We start from the raw sequence: 22,635 nt of genomic DNA, 5'->3' as shown, positions 1-22,635 counted from the left end.
GGCGGCCCCTGGCTCGTTGGACACGATTGCCTCTGGGGCCCGAGGGCAGCAAAACAGAGCCTGAGGGGCCGCATGCAGCCCTTAGGTCATGTGTTTGAGTCCCCTGATGTAGATTGTGACCTTATATGAATCTATAGATGCACGTGATCTGCAAAGAAAATTTTAATAATCAATTTTAATAGTGAATTTCAATAAAGGCTAATTTTATTAATTTCTGTTCACTTCTCTTCCACCTTTTGTTCTTTTCCCTTCCCAATAGTTCCTGTAAAATAACAACACTTATACTCACCTCTGGTGCCGGCGCTATTCCAGTGGTGTGGACACTCACTCTCTTGCTCTGTCACATGAGCCCTGTACCCAATCAGCGCTGTCTTCACACTCCCCGCCTTTGGACGTATCAGACATCAAGAGGGAGAGAGAGTGATTAGCCATATATTTGCCTTCCTCTTTATGTCTGATTCATCTGAACGTGGAGAGAGTGAAGACGGCGCTGACTGGGTGCAGGGCTCACATGACAGAGCAATGTCACATGAGCCCTGGGATAGCACGTGCCGACACAGCTAGAACAGCACCGGCACTGAAGGTGAGTATATTTGTTGATATTTTGCAGGGGCAAAAGTGCTGATTGAGAGGGGTTTGTCCGAGTAGTGGACAACTCTTATAATGTTTGTCTCTGTCCAGTAGCTTTTACTTGTTTCAGTTTGATATAATACTCCATCTAGGACAGTCATGCATTTTGCCTGTGGCATCAGTAATGGACTTGGGCTTTGTGCACAAGTGCAGCGCAACTTCTGGGATGCCAGAATCAATGAAGGATGTGGTGGTGATCACCTGACATGCACCAAATGCTGTAACAAGCAATGATTGCTAAGTGTGCACTAAAAAAACTAGTAATGGACACCTATCCAGTGTTCCCAAACAAACCATTATGCAGAACTTGCATCGGGATACTGGGCACTGTGTCATGTGGTTCATTAGCGTGGCATGTTGTAGGTAATACATTTTATGTCCTTAGAACTTATTCTCTGCACAGCAGCTTAAAGGGGTTGCTCAGTCCAAATCGATAAGTCTGCAGTCTCTCTGTGTGACTGCAGACTCATGAATCCCCCAGGGCACGCACTGTACGCTGCAGGGATTCGCCGGTTTCTGGCCTGGGACCGGAGGGCATGAGATATGCATACCCCTCGCCTGTGGACACATCCTCGCTCTTCATACAGTTGTATTGAGCGAGGCCATTCCCTCTAGTTGCCCATGGCCACTATACGGCCTTGTCACTAGGGACGCAGCTTCGGCTCAGTACAAGTGTATGGAGCGAGTCTGCACCCACTGACCAGGGATAGGTATAACTGTATATTCTCCCGGGCAGTGAGCGCGGCCTCGCTCCATACATTTGTATTGAGCCAAAGTTGCATACTGACTACAGACGTGGCCGTCCAGTGGGTGTGACCAACTAGAAGGCGCGGCCTCGCTTCATACAAGCGTATGGAGAGCGAGGTCGTGCCCACTGGCGGGGGGTATATATAACTCATACATCCCCTCCAATCCCATGTCTGAAACCGGCCAATCCCCACAGCGCACAGTGCGTGCTTTGGGGAGATTCATAGGTCTGCAGTCACACAGAGAGACTGCAGAGTTATCGATTTGGACTGGACAAGCCCTTTAATTGCTATGTGGTATCTTAAGTGGCATCACCAAATACTGTAACAAGCAATGATTGCTAAGTGTGCACTATTAAAAGTAGTAATGGACACCTATCCAGTATTAAATTCATAAAATTCATCATGAAAAATTTTACAATACTAATTGGAGTATTGTTAGTATGACATATATTTTTTATTTTTTTTTGCATTTTCTCACATTGCTTAGTGACTATTTAATTTACTGTAATAATATTTATTTGACTACATTGCCCTAATGTGTATATTACATTATTTTAAAAGTTGGGTAATTACTTTGCGTGAATATTTTTTTTTATGCAAATGATGGTGGTACAGTTGCTTTTTAATATTTAAAAATCTCTTTGATAATGACTAGTGATGATTGAGGATTAACATGTGCTTGATACTCGAATCAAGCAGGTCAGATGTTCAGATGGGCTCGATGTGAGGAACAAGTATAATAGAAGTTAATGGGAAACTCAAGCATTTTTCCGGCAGACCCTAACAGGAGAGCTGGGGAAGGAAAATCATTGAAATGGATGGTAAAAGTGCCCAAATAGAACAGCATGGGGAAGACGTCTGGATGCATCTCTGACTTCCAGGTCGCTGCTGTGAACAATGTTGTCAGAATATTACTCCACTTTTACGGGCTGAAAATAAAACATACAAAACTGAAAATAAAATGGATTTTACTGGAAAATATGTTAGGAATCATTTTTTTTCTGTATAATGACTATTATATAAGTCAGAATTAAGAAAAGAAAAAAAAAGCACCTCCTCCACCCCTCAATAGCCGGGCCATCTCTCACTGTATTTCGCTGTTGCCGATGACTTTAGTAGATGACATAGTAGAGGGCAAAATAAAACTACACCCACTGGTAGTCACTGGTAAATGTAATTTTTACATGTTACTACCTTATCTGAGCATGTGGTGTGTGACATGATCAGACACATCCTGTTTAATTTATACTGGAGGGACTCTGAAACTCGCAAAGCCTATGCGGACAATGCAAGAACTGCCAAAAATTAGAAGGAAGAGAGACCCCGATACACCCTGTATTACACATAAAGGAGGGTCTCATACACATTCTGTTAAAATTGTTAAGTAGTTGGACTTATACACTCATAAAGCCTATGATTGAGTGCAAGTGATGCCAAAATTACAAGGAGGGACTGCAATACACCCTGGGAGACACATAGAGAATGGCCTCAGAAAACATTTTGTTTCCATTTTCAAGGAGTGGGATTCCTAGACTAGTAATTATTGATGAGTGAATTTGTTTGAAATCCGATCTTACAACTTAAGTTCGACACGAATATGGCACATTCGGATTCGTGATCGGAAATGCGAGCAAAATTTCTTAAATTCTGGAAAAATCTGCAACGTTCGGAGAATAAATGCGGGAATGTGATTGCGGGGCAACTACAGCGTTTTTAACTGTTTTGCTCGCATAGTGCTTGTGTATGATGAGCGGGGGAACATGGTAGATGGCTGGGGGAATTGGTGATAGCTCAGAACAGGTCAGATCAGCGGCGTGCTTGTAATTTTTTTTTCTTCTTGTAGGAGGTAACTTTAAAGGGATTGTCCACTACTTTATATGATCCCCCAATGTATTCCCCCAGGGCCCATAAGTGTTCCTCTAAATACCTTTGGTGCCTTTTCTGCCTGTGAGTGGCGCTATCACTGGCTGCTCACAGGCATCACGTGACCCCCGGCTGCAGCCGGCTCTGACATCCGTTGACGTCACGACAAGTCCAGGCTGCAGCCAAGGGTCCCTCTTCTGCGTTCCACCGGTGGCTGCTGGGTTGTGGCCAGGGTTTTCACTGGGAAAGCGTGCCATGGATTCTGGGTGTGATGCAGGGGGTAACCCCACCCACAGCCCAGCTTCCACCGTGGAGAGTGCGTCACTAATGTCACGCCTCACTTGACGTGACATCAGTGACGGTTCACGTGATGCCTCTGAGCGGCCAGCGATAGTGCCGCTCAGAGGCAGAAAAGGCACCGCAAGGTATTTACAAAAACACTTCTGGGCCCCGGGGGGATACATTGGGGGGTTCATATAAAGTAGTGGACAACTTCTTTAAATCAGGAAAGCGCGGCTAGCCAATTAGAGCGCAAGAAGCATCCACACTGTCCAGACACAAGGGCTTCTGCAATTGGCTGCTGAAATCACATGTCCTCTCTATATAAAAACTGGCCATGCTTCCTCAGCACCATTTTATCCATGTCACTGAAGGAGACAGACGCTGCTGAGTGTGCGCCTGTGTACTGAGAGATATTAGCTAGATAGATGGGCGCTTGTTTGGAAGTTAGATAGTGTAGATAAGTTCTTTGCTGTGTACCTGTTCAATTGACCTTGCAGCACATTTTTTTTTCTTGTGCAATTGTAAGGGGGAAGACCAGGGTGTAAGTGCTTTCAGATCAAGGGATCCGGAACTGCCGGGCCTGTACCTCCTGTTGCAGGGGGGAGACAGACTGCAAGCACAGGAGTCATGTGACTGAGAAGTTGGGGGTGTGTCCAGGGACAAAGCTGGGAGGTCAGGTGATCAGGGGACTCCTGGTCTGACTAGAGAGAGGAAGATACGAGTATGTTTTGCGCGGAAAAGCGGAGCAGGGTCCTGCTCAGCAGAGCAGTGTGAGAGGGTCCAGGCTCCTGGCTCCAGGACTGGGAGCAAGAGCCGAGTGCAGTGGACCGGAGGAGTCAGGCCGACTAGAGAAGAGACGCAGGGTCGGTGGAGCCGGGCACGTGAGGTGCCGTGTTATGGACTAGGGGCTCAGCGGGTAAAACCGGAGACCGCCCACTGCCGCCAGAAGACAGAGCATTGTTTGGGCGGGGACGCCTGAAAAATCAACACCGGCATTAGCATGCATCTGCCTTGTGAGGAGCGCGAGTCAGCTAAGTAACAAAAAACTGTTGATTATAACCGGTTCGACTCTGCTACATCCAGTTAAACTGTGAACTGTCAGTGATAGACTTTTACCTGCTTTTCCCTTGTCTTTCCCCCATATTTTCCCCTGATACTCCCTGTGTGGAGATTTACCCTGTTATTATAAACTTCCCCTGTTTATTAACCCCGTATTGGCTGCTCTGTGTTTCTGTGTCACTGCATCTAAAGTGCCCGTGTTACACAATTACTGAGATTCTGACAGAAACAGCAGGGCCCATGGCATAGAACAGTGTTGTGCACCAATTATACTGTGCTCCAGTAGCCTTCAATCTATTTTTGCACTTGCTAATGTGATAAAGCAAGCAAGCCCTTGTAGGCCACTTTTTGATTTCATGGGGTTGAAATTCAGCTATCTGCGGAGCTTGTCAGTGCAGGGCTTCTGAGTGCAGAGAACAAAAACCTTTTTTTTAAGTTGCTAATGTGATAGTGCAAGATGTGTTAGACCAGTTTGTTATTTTTTTGGTGGGTGAACTTCAGCTGTATGCACAGTAAACAAATATATTTTTTCTGTTTGCAGGCAGAGTCCACAAATGATTGATTTTTTTGTGCTAAAAGCCACCCACTATCTTAGTGGCGGTGACCCTCAGCTGTTTTTAGAGTAAACAAAATTGTTTTTTTTCTATTGCTTGGCAGTATCCACCAAAGATTTTTTTGAGTGGCAAACGTTATACACTCTGCTATACGTCAGCTACTACGTTAGTTGCAGTGAACCTCAGCTGTTTTCAGAGTAGAAAAAATATTTTTTGTCTTGCTAGACAGAGTCCACAAAAGATTTTTTTGTATCGCAAATGTGCTAAAAGCCACCTACTATTTTAGTGGCGGTGAAATTCAGCTGTATGCAGAGCTCATACAGAGTAAAAAAAATCTATTTTTTACTATTACTACCGTGTTATGGCAGGCTACATCTGAGTTTGAAATATCTTGGAGCATATATTCTAAGTTATACAGGCCTCATCCACAATCAAAAAATACTTTTTTCGATTCCTAATGTTATACAGCAGGGAATATCTCAGTTTGAATTAGTTTGGAGAATATCTCGTATGTTATATAGGCCTCATCAACAATAAAAATATACTTTCTTCTGTTACTAATGTGATACGGTAGGGGACATCTCTATTTGAAGTTGTTCATAGCATATCTCGTATGTTATACAGGACTCATCCACACTAAAAAAATACTTTCTTCTGTTACTAAAGTCATACACTAGGATGCCAAGGGAGGGTGGTTCACTGCGATCGAGGGGGGTTGGCGATACCAGAAAAACTGTTAGTGAAGGTGTTAGTGAAGGCGAGGAGCAAATGGAAGAGGTAGAGATGATGGGCAAGCAACAGTCAGAACATGAAAAGGATAATCATCCCCTCTCTGTTTGTGTTTGGCAGGAGGGGATGGAGGAAACAAGCATCAGAATTACCCAGTCACCAACACAGCAAAGGTTTGAACCTCAGTTAAGAGCCCGACATGTGAGCGCATTCTTGCTGCATTATTTGTAACATGATCCCCCTATAGTTATGATTCTAAATAGTACTGACTACTGGCTTGCCACTCTGTTAGATCCACGTTATAAGAGTAAATTTTGCCAGATGCTTCCTGCCATTGAAAGGGACCCGCGAATGCTGGAGTATCGAAACACGCTTTTACACAACCTTAACATAGGTTTTCCCCAAGCCAGCAGTGAGGCACACAGAGTTCATCGTAGCTCTACACTTCCAACCTCTGGCACGTCAATGCCAAAATATTAGCAGCAAGCGGTATTGTAAGTTGCAGAAGCAATTTCTGTGAGTCCTTTCACACATTTTTTAGACCAGCTCATGCAACTGTACAACAAAGTTCAAGTCTGACACGTGGTGAATGACTAGAGAGGATGGTGCACTCCTGATTGAGTCTCCATCTGCTGAGTTGGCTGTAGTGGAAGAGGTGTTAGTTCCTAATTCTACAATTTCTACTCTAGTGAAATTAATGCCACTTTGCTGGTGTCTGCCACTAATTTTTGGAAATGTGGAGAATCCTGATTTGGTCTCCATCTTTTGGGTTTGGCTGTAATGGAAGAGGTTTCTATCTCCATTAAACTACTTATACTCTGGTGAAATTGATGCCACTTTGGTTGTGTTAGGCCCTAATTTAGAGAAATGTAAACACTTCTGATTGAGTCTCCATCTACTGGGCTTGCTGTACTGGAAGAGGTATCGATCCTAATTATACTATTTCTACTGTAGAGAAATTGATGCCACTTTTCTGGTTTCTGCCACTAATTTTTGGAAATGTGGGGAATCCTGATAGAGTCTCCATCTACTGGATTGGCTGTAGGCAAGAGGTGTCGTTACTAATTCTACAATTTCTACTGTAGGGAAATTAATACCAATTTGCTGGTGTCTGCCACTAATTTTTGAAAATGTGGGGAATCCTGATAGGGTCTCTATCTAGTGGGTTGGCCGTAGGAAAAGAGGTGTCGTACCTAATTCTACAATTTCTACTGTAGGAAAATTAATGCCAGTTTTCTGGTGTCTGCCACTAATTTTTTTAAATGTGGAGAATCCTGATTGGGTCTCCATCTATTGGGTTTGGTTGTAGTGGAAGAGGTTTCTGTCTCCATTATACTACTTCTACTCTAGTGAAATTGATGCCACTTTGTTGGTGTTAGGCCCTAATTTAGGGAAATGTGAACACTCCTGTTAGGTCTCCATCTCCTGGGTTGGTCGTAGTGGAAGAGGTTTTGGTCTCCAGCTATTCGTATAGTTATACTGTAGTGAAATTAATTATTTGGTGCAGATATTGTTCTCCACAAAGGGGTACACAAACATGATAAATTCAAAATTGGTTTTCAATAAACAACCATCAGCCGCCCCATCAAACGTATCTGCTGCTTCTTCCTCTTCCTCTGTTGCCGTGCCAAGTATTGTCATGCAGGTCTCCAACCGCAGAACCTACGGTTGTAAACTCGCTCCGGTCAGGCTGAGTGAGAGCCCATCAGCTGTAACAGAAGTGGACATGCCTGCTGTGTTTGTTTCACTGAGCATACCACATGTTTCTCAATCCACTGTAACATCTCTGCCTGCAACTCACTCACGGTCTAGCAGTTTGTCCATTGCACTGTACTCCGCCCTCTCTCAGCACTGCAGCCAGGCCTCGGTTCCGCAGTTTGTGGTCAAGTAAAAGATTGTTTACTCCTGCGCATGACAAAGCTAAGAGGTTGAACTCCACCATCTCTAATCTGTAGGCCATGGAAATAGTGGTGTTAGGCCCTAATTGTTTTAAATGTGAACAGTTCTGATTGTGTCTCCATCTGTTGGGTTGGCTGTGGTGGAAGCCGAGTGGGTCCCCGTTAAAAAACTTAAACTCTAGTGAAATTGATGCCACTTTGGTGGTTTTAGACCCTAATTTAGTGAAATGTAAACACTTCTGATTCATTCTCCTTCTACAGGGTTGGCTGTACTGGAAGAAGTATCTGTCCTAATTTCACTAGTTATACTGTAGTGAAATTGATGCCATTTTTCTGGTGTCTGCCACTAATTTTTGGAAATATGGGGAATCCTGATTGGGTCTCCATTTATTGGGTTTGGCTGTAGTGGAAGAGGTTTCTGTCTCCATTAAACTTCTTCTACTCTGGTGAAATTAATGCCACTTTGCTGGTGTCTGCCACTATTTTTTGGAAATGTGGAGAATCCTGATTGGGTCTCCATCTGCTGGGTTGGCTGTAGAGGAAGAGTTGTCAGTCACCATTATACTAGTTCTGCTATAGTGAAATTAATTCTTTAGTGCAGATATTTTTGTCACAGGGGTACACAAGATATAATCGAAATTGGTTTTCTTAGTACCGTGGTATATAAAGTAGGCTATATTTCAACTTTTAATTTTTCGGTGATGATATTGTTCTCCATATAGGGGTACACATTAGTATTGAGAGAGCACTAAATGTGCTCAAATTAGTGGTTCAGCAGTTTTTCAAAATCTACCCAGATCTGCCAGAGCTGCTTGTGAAAGTACAACGCGTGTGTACTAGTGTTGAGCGAGTATGTTCTGTTAACCCTTTCAGCGAGCATGCTCTAGTGCTCGCCGAGTATTAAAAGCATGCTCGGTGTTATGTTTGAATCACTCCCGTGTGCATGATTTGCGACTGTTTGACAGCTTTATTACATGTGAGAAATGCCTAAGAAACAGGCATTCCTCACATGTAATAAGCTGTCAAACAGTCGCAAATCATGCACAAGGGAGTGATTCAAACATAACACCGAGCACACTGAAGATAGTCGGAAAACAGCCAAGCACGCTCGCTCATCACTAGTGTGTACCCATTTCAGAAAGTCAGCTATAGCTTCTGCCACCGTGGCAGTGCTTCAGCAGCGTTTGCAGCTTCCAGCTCACCGACTGTTGTGCAATGTCACCACATGTTGGAAATCAACGTTGCAAATTTTGGGATGGATTTGTGAGCAGAATAGGGCAGTTGTTGAGTACCAGCTTCAACACGCCCATCGGCATTTAGGTCAGCCTCCGCACATAAGAGCTGATGAGTGGGCATGGATGTCTGATATCTGTGCCGTCCTCCAAAACTTTGAGGACTCCACTTGTCTCCATTGTCTACTGAAACAATCGGTGCTCACAGTTAAAGAGGAGGCATTGCAGGCGGAGCAAGGAACTATGCAGCCCAGCCTCATCTCATCTCAATGCAGATTGGGTGATAATGAGGAGGATGAGGAGGAGAACATGGAATGTCATCCTCTTGGGGAGGACAGGGAACTCTTGGCTGTCTTGAAAGTCTTGATACCCCTCTTTCAGTCTGTGGGAACGCTGTATGAGTTTCGCTTAATGACCTTCAGTGGCCTAAACTGTGGCTTTGCTTATGCACATTTTTTCTAAAAAATAGCATTGCAGATCAGGCCATTGTTCAACTCTGTAGTGATCAAATTCAAGGTGTAAAGAAAGAACTTTGTCTGGACTAAGCACCTCCGAGAAGTGTGAGCTGATGTTGGACAGGCTTCCATTATTTATGCAACAAGCTGCATTAGAGGACTTCCTGAGAGAAATGACAGACAGATTAGATATGGTTTCACTCTATGTCAGTCTTTTCACTGAGCTAAAGAATATGGCTGTTGTGAAATACAACTCTCACCAAGAAGCATTGTCAGACTGAAGTATATTGGGCACACCAGAGGACTGGTTCTGAGGGACCATTTTTCTCCCCTGCTAAAGAGCCCCATGGTAGCTGCAAGGTTTGCGCTATGAACTTTCCTGAAGGAGAAGCCAGGGCCCACCAAAGGATACTCTGGTTCTCTGGAAGGCCCGTCCATCCCTGCCGAGAAGCAGCCCTGGCTAAGAAAAGTATGTGTGAAGGTTTCTGGACACTCTATGGCTGCTTTTTACTGAGGGAAAACCATCGCAAACATGGGGAGCACATACAAAATCCTTGCAGATGTTGTCCTTGGTGGGATTTGAACCCAGGACCCCAGCGCTGCAAGGCTTCAGTGCTAAACACTGAGCCACTGTGCTGTTCTCTCTGTTCCCCCTCTGATATCTAACATGCTGGAGAAACTTGCACCTACTGCCACTCTGTATCTTCAGCTCCTTTGTGACAAACAAATGTATTTGGGCAGCCACTCAGTCTACCAAATAAAATTCCTGAGAAGGAAATTGTGAATGGCTTCACTAATGGTACTGGGGGTACTGCTAATACCATGGCGTCATGCCTTAGTTCACTGGAAATATTCCAGGCTAATTGAATCCAAGCTGATTCCCTTAGAAAAGTGCCATCAGCAAGCTAAGGATATGGTGACCTCCATCATCATTACGACCTTGGCACTATGAACTCTCCTGAAGGAGAAGCCAAGGCAAACTGTAGGAGTCTCCGGTTCGCTGATAGGCCGTCCAACCCTGCCGAGAAGCAGCCCACAGAAAAGTCTGTGTGAAGGTTCCCGGACACTTTATGGCTGCTTTTTTACTGTGGACTGGCTCCAGTGAGATGTTCCGTCCCTGGTCACATTCACTTGTCCACGTGTTTGTGGTTAGGTGGACCTTCCTACTAAGTGCACTGGGGAGGGCACGGGTAATGTTCTGGGACCCATGCTTGTAGACGGCGGGGACGATAGCGGGAGAAATAGTGGTGACTGGGGACCGAAAATGGAGACCCGGTCGCCGCCATCAGCTTGTGAAAAGTTTCCGCCTCCACGAGCCTAAAAGGCAACATTTCAAGTGCAAGCAGCTGTCTAGAAATGTGGCAATTTAGTATTGCGGCCTGTAGGTGGGTGGCTGACTGCATACTTGAACTTGCATTCCAAGTAACAGAAAACTAAGGATATGGTGGCCTCTATCATCATCATAACCTGCAAGGTTTGCGCTACGAACTCTCCTGATGACGAAGCTAGGGCCCACAGGTGGAGTCTCCGGTTCTCTGGTGGGCCCTCTATGACTGATTTTTTACTGTGGACTGGCTCCAGCAATCTATAAGATTAAAATCTATAAGATCCCTTCATTGACTCCCAATTGCCCAGCGTATCCAGTTCAAACTACTAACACTGATATACAAAGCCATCCATAACCTTTCTTCTCCGTACATCTCTGAACTAATCTCCCGATATATGCCCTTACGTAATCTCCAGTCCTCCCAAGACCTCCTTCTCTCCACACTTATTTGTTCCTCACCCAATCACCTCCAATACTTCTAACAAGTATCCCCCATCCTCTGGAATTCTGTGCCTCAACACGTCCGATTAGCCACCACATTCGGATCCTTCGGATACAACCTGAAAACCCATCTCTTCAAGACAGCCTACAGCCTGCCATTGCCTCACTGCCACCTTAACACCACCGGAGCTAATGCAACTCCACAACCTACTGTCTCCTTCCCCACCATCCTGTAGAATTTAAGGTCACAAGTGCAGGGTTTATAAGACTTAAGATGCAATATGGCACCTTGGCAAAGCCCAGTTATGTTCTCCCTCTGATATCTAACAATAACAAACAGGAATGGGGAAACTTGCACCTACTGCAACTCAGTGTCTTCAGCATCTTTGTAAGAAACTAATGTTTGCTCAGCCAGTCTACCAAATAAAATTTCTGAGGTACGGAAATTGTGGACGGCTTTGCTTTTGGTACTGGGTGCTAATACCAAACCGTGGCGTGCCATTCACTGGATATTCCTGGCTGGTTGGAGACAAGCTCATTCCCACAGACAAGTACCAGCAAACTAAGGAGATGGTGGCCTCTATCATCATGAAGGAGTTTGCTCGTAGTAGTCTGGCTTTTATACTAAAGATCCTGCTCATTTTTCTAGTTTTAAGTGAGCACACAGATACCATGGTTTCTGCAGCAGCGCTTCCAGGCTGGGATAGTGGCAGAGAATTTCTGCACCATCAGGTTGAGGATGCGAGCCATGCAAGGCACGTGTCTGAGGTTGCCCCGGCGTAGGGCCGCCACCAGGTATGCACTATTATCGCACACTGCCTCCTCTTGCTCCAGGTTCAGTGGAGACAGCCATTGCTCAAACTGGAGAGCTGTCCACAACTCTTCAGCTGTATGACTGCGATCTGCAGGGCATATTATTTTAACACTGCCTGATTGCGGTGAGCCCTGGCTGCGCAGTATGGAGGTGGAGGGATTCTCTCTGCACTGTTGGAATGTGTGTCTCATTAGGGCAGAGGTTGAGGGCACAGTTGGAGGCCCTAGAGGAGGTGGAGAATGCCGAAGCACTGGAGGAAGTGTTAGATACAGAAGTTTGTCCCGCAAACCTTGGGGATTCAAACACTTGCTGTCTAGTGACACCTTCATGTCTAGTGATTTAGTTCGCCATCCCGTGGAGTATAGTGGTTTAGTTCTCCAACCCTAGCTGTTTAGTAGGTTAGTTTTCCAACCTCTGTTGTCTTATTAGTTCAGTTCTCCACACCATGTTTTCTATTAGTTTAGTTCTCCATGTTCTAGTCTCTATTTGTTTCATTCTCCAACCCATCCATGCCCACCCTCAGGGATTAACGTCTGGTGACGAGGGTTTGGATCCTTCTTGTACCTTACTTCATCCGGGCCCGGATCAACTGAAAAAAATTATGGGCATCGCTACACATGCTTTCCCCCTCTTGAATTTGTGAAGTTTGGATCAGACCTCTGATGCCCCGGAATAGAATGTTTGAACAGCTCTGCAGACTTGCCCATCTGTGCTTCCCCACAAGCAGTTGGCCGATTTTAGAGTTGCGACGTGGGTGAAAACAAGGGTAAGTGGGGTGGCACCTCTGAGGACTGTACTGTGTGTGATGTTAATGTGGAGGAAGAGGAGCAGAGGCCACTTGATGCAACACTTGTCATCTACTGAAGCACATGTTTTTCCTGCCCCTCATCTACAAGGCGTATTGCTGTTTGACTGCCAAAGAAAGGGAGTGGAGTCCGGTAACAGAAGATTTAAAAATGCTGCACAATTGCTCACTGCAGCAAAACAAACCTACTTCTCATGTCTCATATCATACGTGTCTCATGACCCTAAACAGCTATTCAGTACTTTCAAGTCCCTCCTCTGTCCACCAGTTCGACCTACCTCTCCTTTCCTCTCCTATCATCTCTGCTGAAGACTTAGCCTCATTCTTCAAGCAGAAGATTGACAACATAGGGCAAAACTTTTGCTTAAAGTCCCAACAGCCTCTTCTCATAAAGACTCAACTCTCCTCCTTCATAACCAGCTTCTCTGCCATCACGGAAGATCATCTTTACTCTCCAAATCACATCTCACCACCTGTGAACTTGACCCAATACCATCCCACCTCATTCCAAACTGTACCACAGTCTTCATCCCAAGCCTAACCCTCCTCTTCAACCTGTCACTAACAACTGGTGCCTTCCCCTCATGATTCAAACATACTTCGATCACACCCATCCTCCAAAAGCCCTCTCTTGACCCATCCTATATTTAGCTATGTTTAACTATCACCCCATCTCACTTCTCCCCTATGCCTCCAAACTACTGTCTATTTTGAACTGTCCTCCCACCTCTCCTTCTGCTCCATCTTTGACTGCTTACAATCTGGCTTCCGACCTCACCATTCCACTGAAACTGAAACTAAAGTCACCAATGACCTACTAACTGCCAAATCCAAGCAAGACTACTCTGTCCTCCTCCTCCTAGACCTATCATCTGCCTTCGACACAGTAGACCATACCCTCTCACTACAGACTCTCATCTCTTGGCATCACAGACTTGGCCCTGCCTTGGATCTTTTCATACCTATCAGACAGGACATTCAGTGTCTCCCACTCACACACCACCTCCTCATCTCACCCCCTATGTGTCAGTGTCTCCCAAGGTTCAGTTCTAGGACCCAGGCTCTTCTCCATCTTCACCTTCGGCCTGGGACAGCTCATGGTCTCACGGCTTTCAGCATCACCTCTATGCTGATGACACACAGATTTACCTCTCTGGACCTGATATCACCTCTTTAAAAACCAGAATCCCACAATGTGTGTCCTGTATTTCATCTTTCTTCTCTGCTAGATTTGTAAAAATTAACATAAATAAAATAGAATGCTTCATCTTTCCACCAACTCATTCATCCGCCCCAACTGACCTATTCATCAAAGTGAATGGCTGCCCACTCTCCCCAGTCCCGCAAGCTTGACTCTGATCTGTCCTTCAAACGTTAGATCCAAGCCCTTTCCACTGGCTGCTGTCTCCAACTCCAAAGTATCTCGGGGATCCGCACATTCCTCAACCATGAATGTAGAAAAAAACCAGTGCACGCCCTCATCATCTCCCGCCTCGAATACTATAAGCTCCTGCTCTGTGGCCTCCCTTCTACCACTCTCGCACCCCTCCAATCTATCCTAAACTGTGCTGACTGATTAATCCTCCTGTCACCCTGCTATTCCCAGGCTTCTCCCCTCTGTCAATCCCTGCGCTGGCTCCCTGTTGCCCAGACACTGCAGTTGAAAAGCCTAACTTTGGCATACCAAGCCTTCGAAAACCTGTCTCCTCCATACATGTGTGACCTAGTCTCCCTGTACTATTTATCTGCACGTAACCTCCCATCCTTCAAAGTTCTCCTTCTCTACTTCCCTCTTATCTCTTCTTGTCACGATCGCATACAAGATTTGTCCCGTGCATCTCACCTACTCTGTAACACTGTGCCTCAACACATCAGACTGTCGCCTACCGTGGAAACCTTGAAAAGGAAGCTGAAGATCCACTTCTTGTGACAAGCGTACAATCTATAGTAACCCTTTCTCCAGCATACCGCTACATGATTAGCTGTACCCTGACCTACTGTATCCTCACCCTTCCCTTGTACATTGTTTGTTTGCCCTCGCGGGCAAGGTCCTCTCTCCTCTTGTACCAGTCGGTGACCCCTTTTCACATGTAACGCTCCACGGAATAAATGTCGCTGTAATAGTAATAATAATTATAGTACTTGTACTCTGGGTCAATTAATGGCACTTTCCTGGTGTCTACCCCTTATTTTATGTGCTTTGGCTGCTTTTGGACCCATTTGAAGGTGTTGTATATGCATTTTTTTTATCCCCCCATTGAATTAGTTGTTCGGTAATGTTCGATGAACATTCGAGGAATAAATTTGGCGAATGTTTAAATATATGGCGATCATTTCCGCACCGAACACTGAAATGTTCACTCATCTCTACTAGTAAAGCCTATGCACTAAGTGCAATGGCTGCAAAAAAGTAGGAGGAACTGCAATACACCCTGGAAGACAAAAATCTTGAACGATTGGCGCATGATGGCCTTTTAAAAAGTTTTGAACGTGTGCAGCATGATGACCCTCTAAAAATTTTTAATCATTACTGCATGATGACCCTTTAATAATTTGAAGTGAGTGCCGCATGCTGACCCTCTTATAATTTAGAGTGAGTGCCGCCTGATGACTTTTTAAAAATTAGGGCTGCCTGTTTACACTCTAAAGATTTTGAATGAGGGCCACATGATAACCCTATAAAAATTTTAAAAGTGAGGGCTGCCTGATGACCTTATAAAGATTTTGAGTGAGGGCCACCTGATGACCCTATAAAGATTGAGTGAGGGCCAACTATTTACCTTCTAAAAATTAGGAGCGAGTGCCATGTGATAACCCTATAAAAAATTTTGAACGAGTGCCTCCTGATGACCCTCTAAAAATTTTGAACAAGTGCCGCATGAAGACACTCTAAAAATTTGGAGCAAGTGCCGCCCAATGATCCTCTAAAAATTCAGATAGAGGGCCGCATGATGACCCTGTTGATATAATGGAGGAAGAAGAGGAGAAGAAGATTCTATGAGCCATATGCCCTTTTTGCGAAAAGAAAAGAAAGGGCGCATGTGTAGACTCACAGGGCTATTTAAATAATTTAAAAAGTGGCAGTACACTCACCTGTGATGGTTGTGTAAGTCTACACAACCAAGATTAAGCGTGTGATTAATGAGGCTCCGGGTCACCTCTATTTGTAGTACCGTCCTGTAGGTGTTTGCCTCGCAACTCCGTGCTCCTCAAGTGGTCACACGATCCTACCGGACCAGATACCACGTCACCGCAGGTCCTCAGTAGTTTAACCCGGTGGTTGGATAACCGCAGGTCCTCACACATCCAAATAGACCAGGCTGCTCCTGCCGCTTTGGCTCCGTATGGAGATATTTCACAAGTAAACAATGGTGCAGCGGTCTCAGGGAGCGCCAAAGGAATACTGGACAATTTAATAGATGGCAACCGACTTTTATTCTTCCTCCAATACCACTGCCACTCTTACCCTTTTTGGGTATGAAAGGGTGCATGGGAATATACCAGAAAAAAGGAACATTTGAATTGGCTTTACAGTATGTGCCGCTGCTGTCATCTGGTAAGGTTGAAAAGTCAGGGCCAATACAGGCCTTTTTCATTTTGATAAGAGTCAGCCTGTCAGCATTTTCAGTTGACAGGCGGATTCACCTATCAGTTACTATGCCTCTGGCGGCATTAAAAACTAGCTCTCACAAAATGCTAGCTGCATGGCGGGCTAGCACCTCCAAGGCATAGAGGGACAGTTCATGCCACATGTCCAGCCTGGATACCCAATAGTTGTATGACACAGAGGAATCTGGTAGGTCGGCTAGGTACTCCCTTAATGCTTCCAAAGCGTTTCCCTCCTTGTCAGACTACCCCAAGCATCAGGGCCTGGGCGCTGAGAGGGTGTAATGAAACTAAATCAGACCTTTGATATTGTTCCCATGCCTCTGTTGGACCTGGTGTGTGACTTCCTCTTCTCTCCTCCTTGGTTGCCTAAGGATCTATGACCTCTACTGCCAGCATTATCAGATGGGAATTTTTGTACTAATTGACTAGGGCCTGCTGGTATTACAACATTTTACTAGCCCTTTCTGCCACCCGAAAGAGAGATAGAGAGTGTTCCTTGTAGCAAGAGTCAAGAAGGGTGAACAACCAGTAATCATTGTTGGGCAAAATGTGTATAACGTGAGGGTCATAGGAAAGGCAGCTGGACACAAAGTCAGCTATATGTGCCATACTCCCAACAGACAAGGCTTCCCTGTCCCCACCAGGAGAATGACTCTTCATCTCCTCCCCTCAGCCCATCTGCGCTGAACAGACTGGATGAAGCTGTTGTGGGTTGTACCCTCTGTAGTGCAGGCAACCATGTCCTGTTCCTCCTCCTCGGCCTCCTCCTCCTCATTATCACGAAATCCATGCTGAGAAGATGAAATAATGCTGGGCTGGGTAGCGTCACCCTATGTACTTTCTTCCTTCATCTCCATATGCAAAGCTTCCTCTTTAATTGTGAGCAGCGAGCATTTGAGTAGACACAGAAGTGGAATGTTACTCTGATTATGGCATCATCACTGCTCCTTCACCTTAGTTGATTCCTCAAAGCTTTGTAGAACCTCACAGAAGCCAGACATCCACTCGTCAGTTGCTATGTGCAGAGGCTGACCAGAATACCATCGGGCATGTTGTAGCTGGTATTCAACTACTTCACTGTGCTGCTCACAATGCATTGCTGACATATGCAATATGTTCCAGCCCATGCTGGACTTACGGAAATAGGCGCACACGCGGCATACCTTCACAAGTGGATCAGGCAAAACTGAGTAGGTTTTCAGACACCGCTGAACAACTAAGTTGAGCACATGGGCCAGGCATGGTACATGTGCAAGGTTGACACGCTTCAGAGCCACCATCAGATTGCAGCCATTATCACACATGATCATGCCTGGCTGTAGGTTCAGCCGCAAGAGCCACAGATCTGTCTAGTCTTTTATACCTTTCAACAACTGTGCTGCAGTGTGCGTGCAGTTTGTCACCTAAACAAATTAGTTTTAGCAGAGCCTGTTGTCGCTTCATCGAGTCGGTGCTGCAGTGCTTCCAGCTTGTGACTTATATGAATGACTTGCTCCAAGATAACAATTCGGAGAAAAAGGATGAGGAGAAGGCGGAGAATGTGGTGTAGGAGGTGGAGGAAACCCTGATAGAATTAGAGCCTGCAATTCTCGACTAAGGAAGTAGACGTGGTTGCTGATGGTGCTTGCAAATTTGCAATGACAGGTGCAGAGCAAGAGGCATCCATGCCTGCGTCTTGGACAGGGGATTGGCAAGCACGCAACACAGGGGAAGAGTCACTAGTGTCCCCGCAGACACTGATTGTGGACCCAGGCATTCAGTTCTCCTAGTCAGGCACTTTGATGACATGTGTTTGAGCATGCTGGTAGTGGTCAGGCTGGTAGTGGTCTGGCCACTGCTGATCTGATCTTGGCAGGGCTCAGATTGTAAATGACTGTTCTTTTATTGTCCGCACTTTCTTTAAAAAAGTGTCAGACTGGGGAACTCCTAACCCTTGACTTGCTGCGTGAGTGCTCTAGTAAACCGAATCCTGCCTTCTCCCTCTGACCACCCCACTGCCTCTTCCTAATAACTAAATACCCATTATTATTTATCATTATTTTTGCACTGTGCGATTTATCCATTTACTTCCAGTTATTTGGGTTTTTTTTCCTGTCTTTGTTTTTTCTCTGTCTAGTGGCCTCATGGGAACATGCATTTACATTTTGCATGCACATCAATTCACGTTTCAGTTCAGACTCCCAGGTTTTTTCTTTGTAGTTTAGTGTGCTTCAGTGCATATAAGGGTGTGGCCACCCTTTGTCTGAGCTAAAAGGTTCATTCTGCCTTTCAGGTTTATGCTTCTACTAGGGGTTCAGTCTCTCTGCCCTTATCCATATGTATGTCAGTTGACAAATGGTAAGGTTTTAATATTAGAGTTAGGACTGTCCCATGAGGGTTGCCGTGACATGGCAGGATGGCTTTTACATTATTTTGATCAAAATTATGTTAACTAAATACCCTTTATAATTTATCATTATTTTTGCACTGTGCGATTTATCCATTTTCTTCCAGTTATTTGGGTATTTTGCTTGTCTTTGGTTTTTCTCTGTCTAGTGGCCTTATGTGAACATGCATTTACATTTTGCATGCACATCAATTTACGTTTCTGTTCAGACTCCCAGGTTTTTTCTTTGTAGTTTAATGTGCTTCAGTGAATATAAGGTTGTGGCCGTCCTTTGTCAGAGCTGAAAGGTTCATTCTGCCTTTCAGGTTTATGCTTCTACTAGGGGTTCAGTCTCTCTGCCCTTATCCATATGTATGTCAGTTGACAAATGGTAAGGTTTTAATATTAGAGTTAGGACTGTCCCATGAGGGTTGCCGTGACATGGCAGGATGGCTTTTACATTATTTTGATCAAAATTATGTTAACTAAATACCCTTTATTATTTATCATTATTTTTGCACTGTGCGATTTATCCATTTTCTTCCAGTTATTTGGGTATTTTGCTTGTCTTTGGTTTTTCTCTATCTAGTAGCCTTATGTGAACATGCATTTACATTTTGCATGCACATCAATTTACATTTCAGTTCAGACTCCCAGGTTTTTTCCTGCCTATTGCAGTGATATGGATCCCTCCTCCTCTGTGCTGCTGTCCTTGCTTTGCCTGGCACCTTCCCAAGTTGGGTAGGTGACTTCATCGTCCACCATCCTTTCTTCTACTTCCGCACTCTGGCTCTCCTGACTTGTTGACTTAACAACATCACTTGTTGTCAACTGTGTCTCAATATCATCTACCTATTGAGACACTAATTTCAGTTCCCCACTGTCATTTTTTTCTGACCGTGACTGCTCAAATATTTGGACATCACTACACGCAATCTCCTCATGTCCCTCTTGAAAAGTGGATGTCAAGAGGCAAGAATAAATACATGGAAATGTAAAGAGCACAGACTGTCCGAGTGGGGGATCACTCGCCATGGTGAGAAGAACGAGGATCAGGGTGAGGATTATGTGGTCTAGACTCTTGGCTAGTTAGACTGGACTGTGTGGAAGGCAGGATGGAAACATGCTGGAAACATTATCTGCCATCCAACCGACCACCTGTTCACACTGTTTTGACTTGAAGAGTAGTGTCCCGTGCCCCCATGCAAAATGGGACAAGAAGTTAGGTCTTGTGGATGAGTGTGTCTGTTGTGTTTCCGCAGCAGACACAGTTTCACCTGCTGACATGGCCTGAGCCTCCGCGTGCTCCATCAGCAGCACGTCCACTTCCCCGTCACTTACCGCACACCTTGCGCATTTTAAAATAGATATATATCTATATCCCTGCAAACTTATTGGTATTACTAGGGGAAAAAAAATTAAAGAGATTAACTGGAATATAAATTGTTGTGCATGCAGCATGTAGACTCATGTTCACAATGGCCTCTAAGCAGACAAAACTCAAGATAAAAACATGAAAAGCAAATATCTTGCAGAAAAGAATCAAATAAACAGCAATTGTGCATTGAAATAATATATGGTGCTTAGGTAACATAATTTTGATCAAAAAAATGTAAAAGCCATAACATCACGTCACGGTGACCCTATCTGGGACGGTCTTAACCTTTAGTATTAAAACCTTACAATTTGTCAAGTATTGTACATGTGCATAAGGGCTGAGAAGGAACGATACCCGGACAATTGACATCAAGGCATGGTGAATTACATGAATGTAATGTCCAGCTCAGAGAAAAGGGAGGCCACACCATTATTTGCACCTAATGTAAAAAAAAACTGAAACAAAAAAACTCAAAGTGATGAAGTAGAATATAAGTTGGTGAGCATGCTGCATCGAGGCGCATGTTCACACTGGCAACTAAACAGATAAAACCTAAGATAAAAACATAAAAAGCAAATACTCTTTATAGTAAAGTATTTATTTACTGCAGGATATTTGCTTTTTATGTTTAAATATTTATAGGGAAAAGAAAATATTTAGCCCTGAAGAGGACTGTTGTTGTAACGGTGCAGCAGCGGTATACAAGTCCTGCATTAGAAATATTAAACCCTGCCTAGATGCCTCCAATCCAAAACTATCCCTCCACTCAATGCAAGTAACAGCGGTTTTACTACAGAAAGGAAAATATTTAGCCTTGACAAGGACTGTTGTTTTAAAGGTGCAGCGGCAATTTACTGCAATATTAAAGGGGTTCTCCAATCCAAGCTAATCAGTCTGCAGTCACTCTGTATGACTGCAGACTTATGAATCCCATCAGTGCTCGGACTGTGCACTGTGGGGACTCGCCGGTTTCAGACCGGGGACTGGAGAGTATGTATCAGTCATACATACCCCGGGTAGGTGGGAGCGGTCTTGCTCCATACACTTGTATGGAGCCGAAGCCGCGTCGCTAGTGTAGTGGCCATCTAGTGAGCGTGGCCAACTAGAGGAAGCGGCCTGTACAATATGAGAGGCTGAACATACTTCATCTGTACACTCTTATTCTGTATTCCCATCTTTTACTCCACAACTATTATTTGTGAGCGTTATAGCCTTGTAAAAGGTCATGACCACACGATACTTATTGGCATTTGCTCCAATTTTTTAATCATCTGTTTGACTGCAAGACAAAATGTAACATTTATTACTATTTAATACATTTATTAAAAGAAATAAGAAAACTTACCCTGCTTCCAACAGGAGCAGTGATTTTATAGTCACACTTCAGATTTGGGTAATAGGAATTAGGGTAACTGGGGGAAGTAATGTTTCTCCCGGGTGTATAGAATGTTCCTCCACAAGTAACTGTAGAAATGACATTTATCCTCATTAATAAAGTGCCAATTAAAAATACTATATATTTTTTAATTAATTTTGGCTAGATATTCCTGAGCTTTACATTTTTAAAATAGTAGCCTTAAGGAAGAAAGGAAATACAATTTTTACAATTGTTAATTTAATTGCATCCAATTTTCTAGTAATATACCCATCTTTCTATTTGCACAGTAGCTAGAATTGTATTATATTACTGTGAAGAAAGAAGAGAGTATGCTTTTTTTTAAAAACAAACAAAGATAAACTGTAAAGCTTTCAAAAATATCTATTTTTCAAATGCTGGATATATCGTTAAACAGCTTATACAGTCTGTAGTCTTAGGATACGTAATTTTGTAACATTGGCAATTTGTCTAGTATATCATTAAAGTAGTTATCTGGGACTATATTATAATTTCACTATGGGCCTAATAACTAACAGGTTAATAACTACCTGCCTATTCTGCCAGCTCATGATCTCTGCAGGCTCAGAGCGGTCACAGACCACTTCTGCCATTGATTCTGCAGCTTCCGCTGGTGTCAAATCGACAGAGCAGCTGCTTCTCTTCTATTCTGCTCTGCTCATGGAGTAAGACTGCCGATGTCAAGATGGCGCCCCACTGCCTCACTGTGGGGAGCAGGCAGTCAATCAGCATGACATCAGCTGGCACGACCCATTGACAGAGGACAAGAAGAGGAAGTGCTGCTCTTGACGCGCCCTGGGCCTATGTGACGTAGCGTTGCGCACGCAGGGACTACCCGGAGCCGGATCTGATAGGGGTAGTAGTCTCGTGGCGGTGACCCGGTCCGTGCCCAGGGAGTCAGACTAAGTGGCGGTATATTAGCAGTAGATGTAGGACGACTACGCCACCCGTTGAATGCAGCTATGGAGCTGCCGCTGCAGGGCAGACCGCTGAGGCCGGTGGAAGGATGGTGCAGCGTGGATGGTATAACCCCCAACGGGAGGGGTATG

General features: G+C 44.6%; 1 protein-coding gene across 2 annotated transcripts in view; it reads right to left on the bottom strand.

The window, feature by feature from the left end:
• Positions 1–22,635, bottom strand: part of LOC141152646 (embryonic protein UVS.2-like) — a 95,418-nt gene that overhangs the window by 2,665 nt on the left and 70,118 nt on the right. For both annotated transcript variants that reach the window (XM_073637203.1, XM_073637204.1), the window contains exon 9: positions 21,536–21,654. In XM_073637203.1, the coding sequence (XP_073493304.1) occupies positions 21,536–21,654 (119 nt within the window). The remainder of the gene's footprint in view (positions 1–21,535; positions 21,655–22,635) is intronic.

Source organism: Phyllobates terribilis, unplaced genomic scaffold (genome assembly GCF_046119375.1).
Source record: "Phyllobates terribilis strain yellow unplaced genomic scaffold, ASM4611937v1 Scaffold_6__1_contigs__length_29720123, whole genome shotgun sequence".
Lineage (NCBI taxonomy): Eukaryota > Metazoa > Chordata > Amphibia > Anura > Dendrobatidae > Phyllobates > Phyllobates terribilis.
This window is presented reverse-complemented; position numbering and strand designations above follow the sequence as displayed.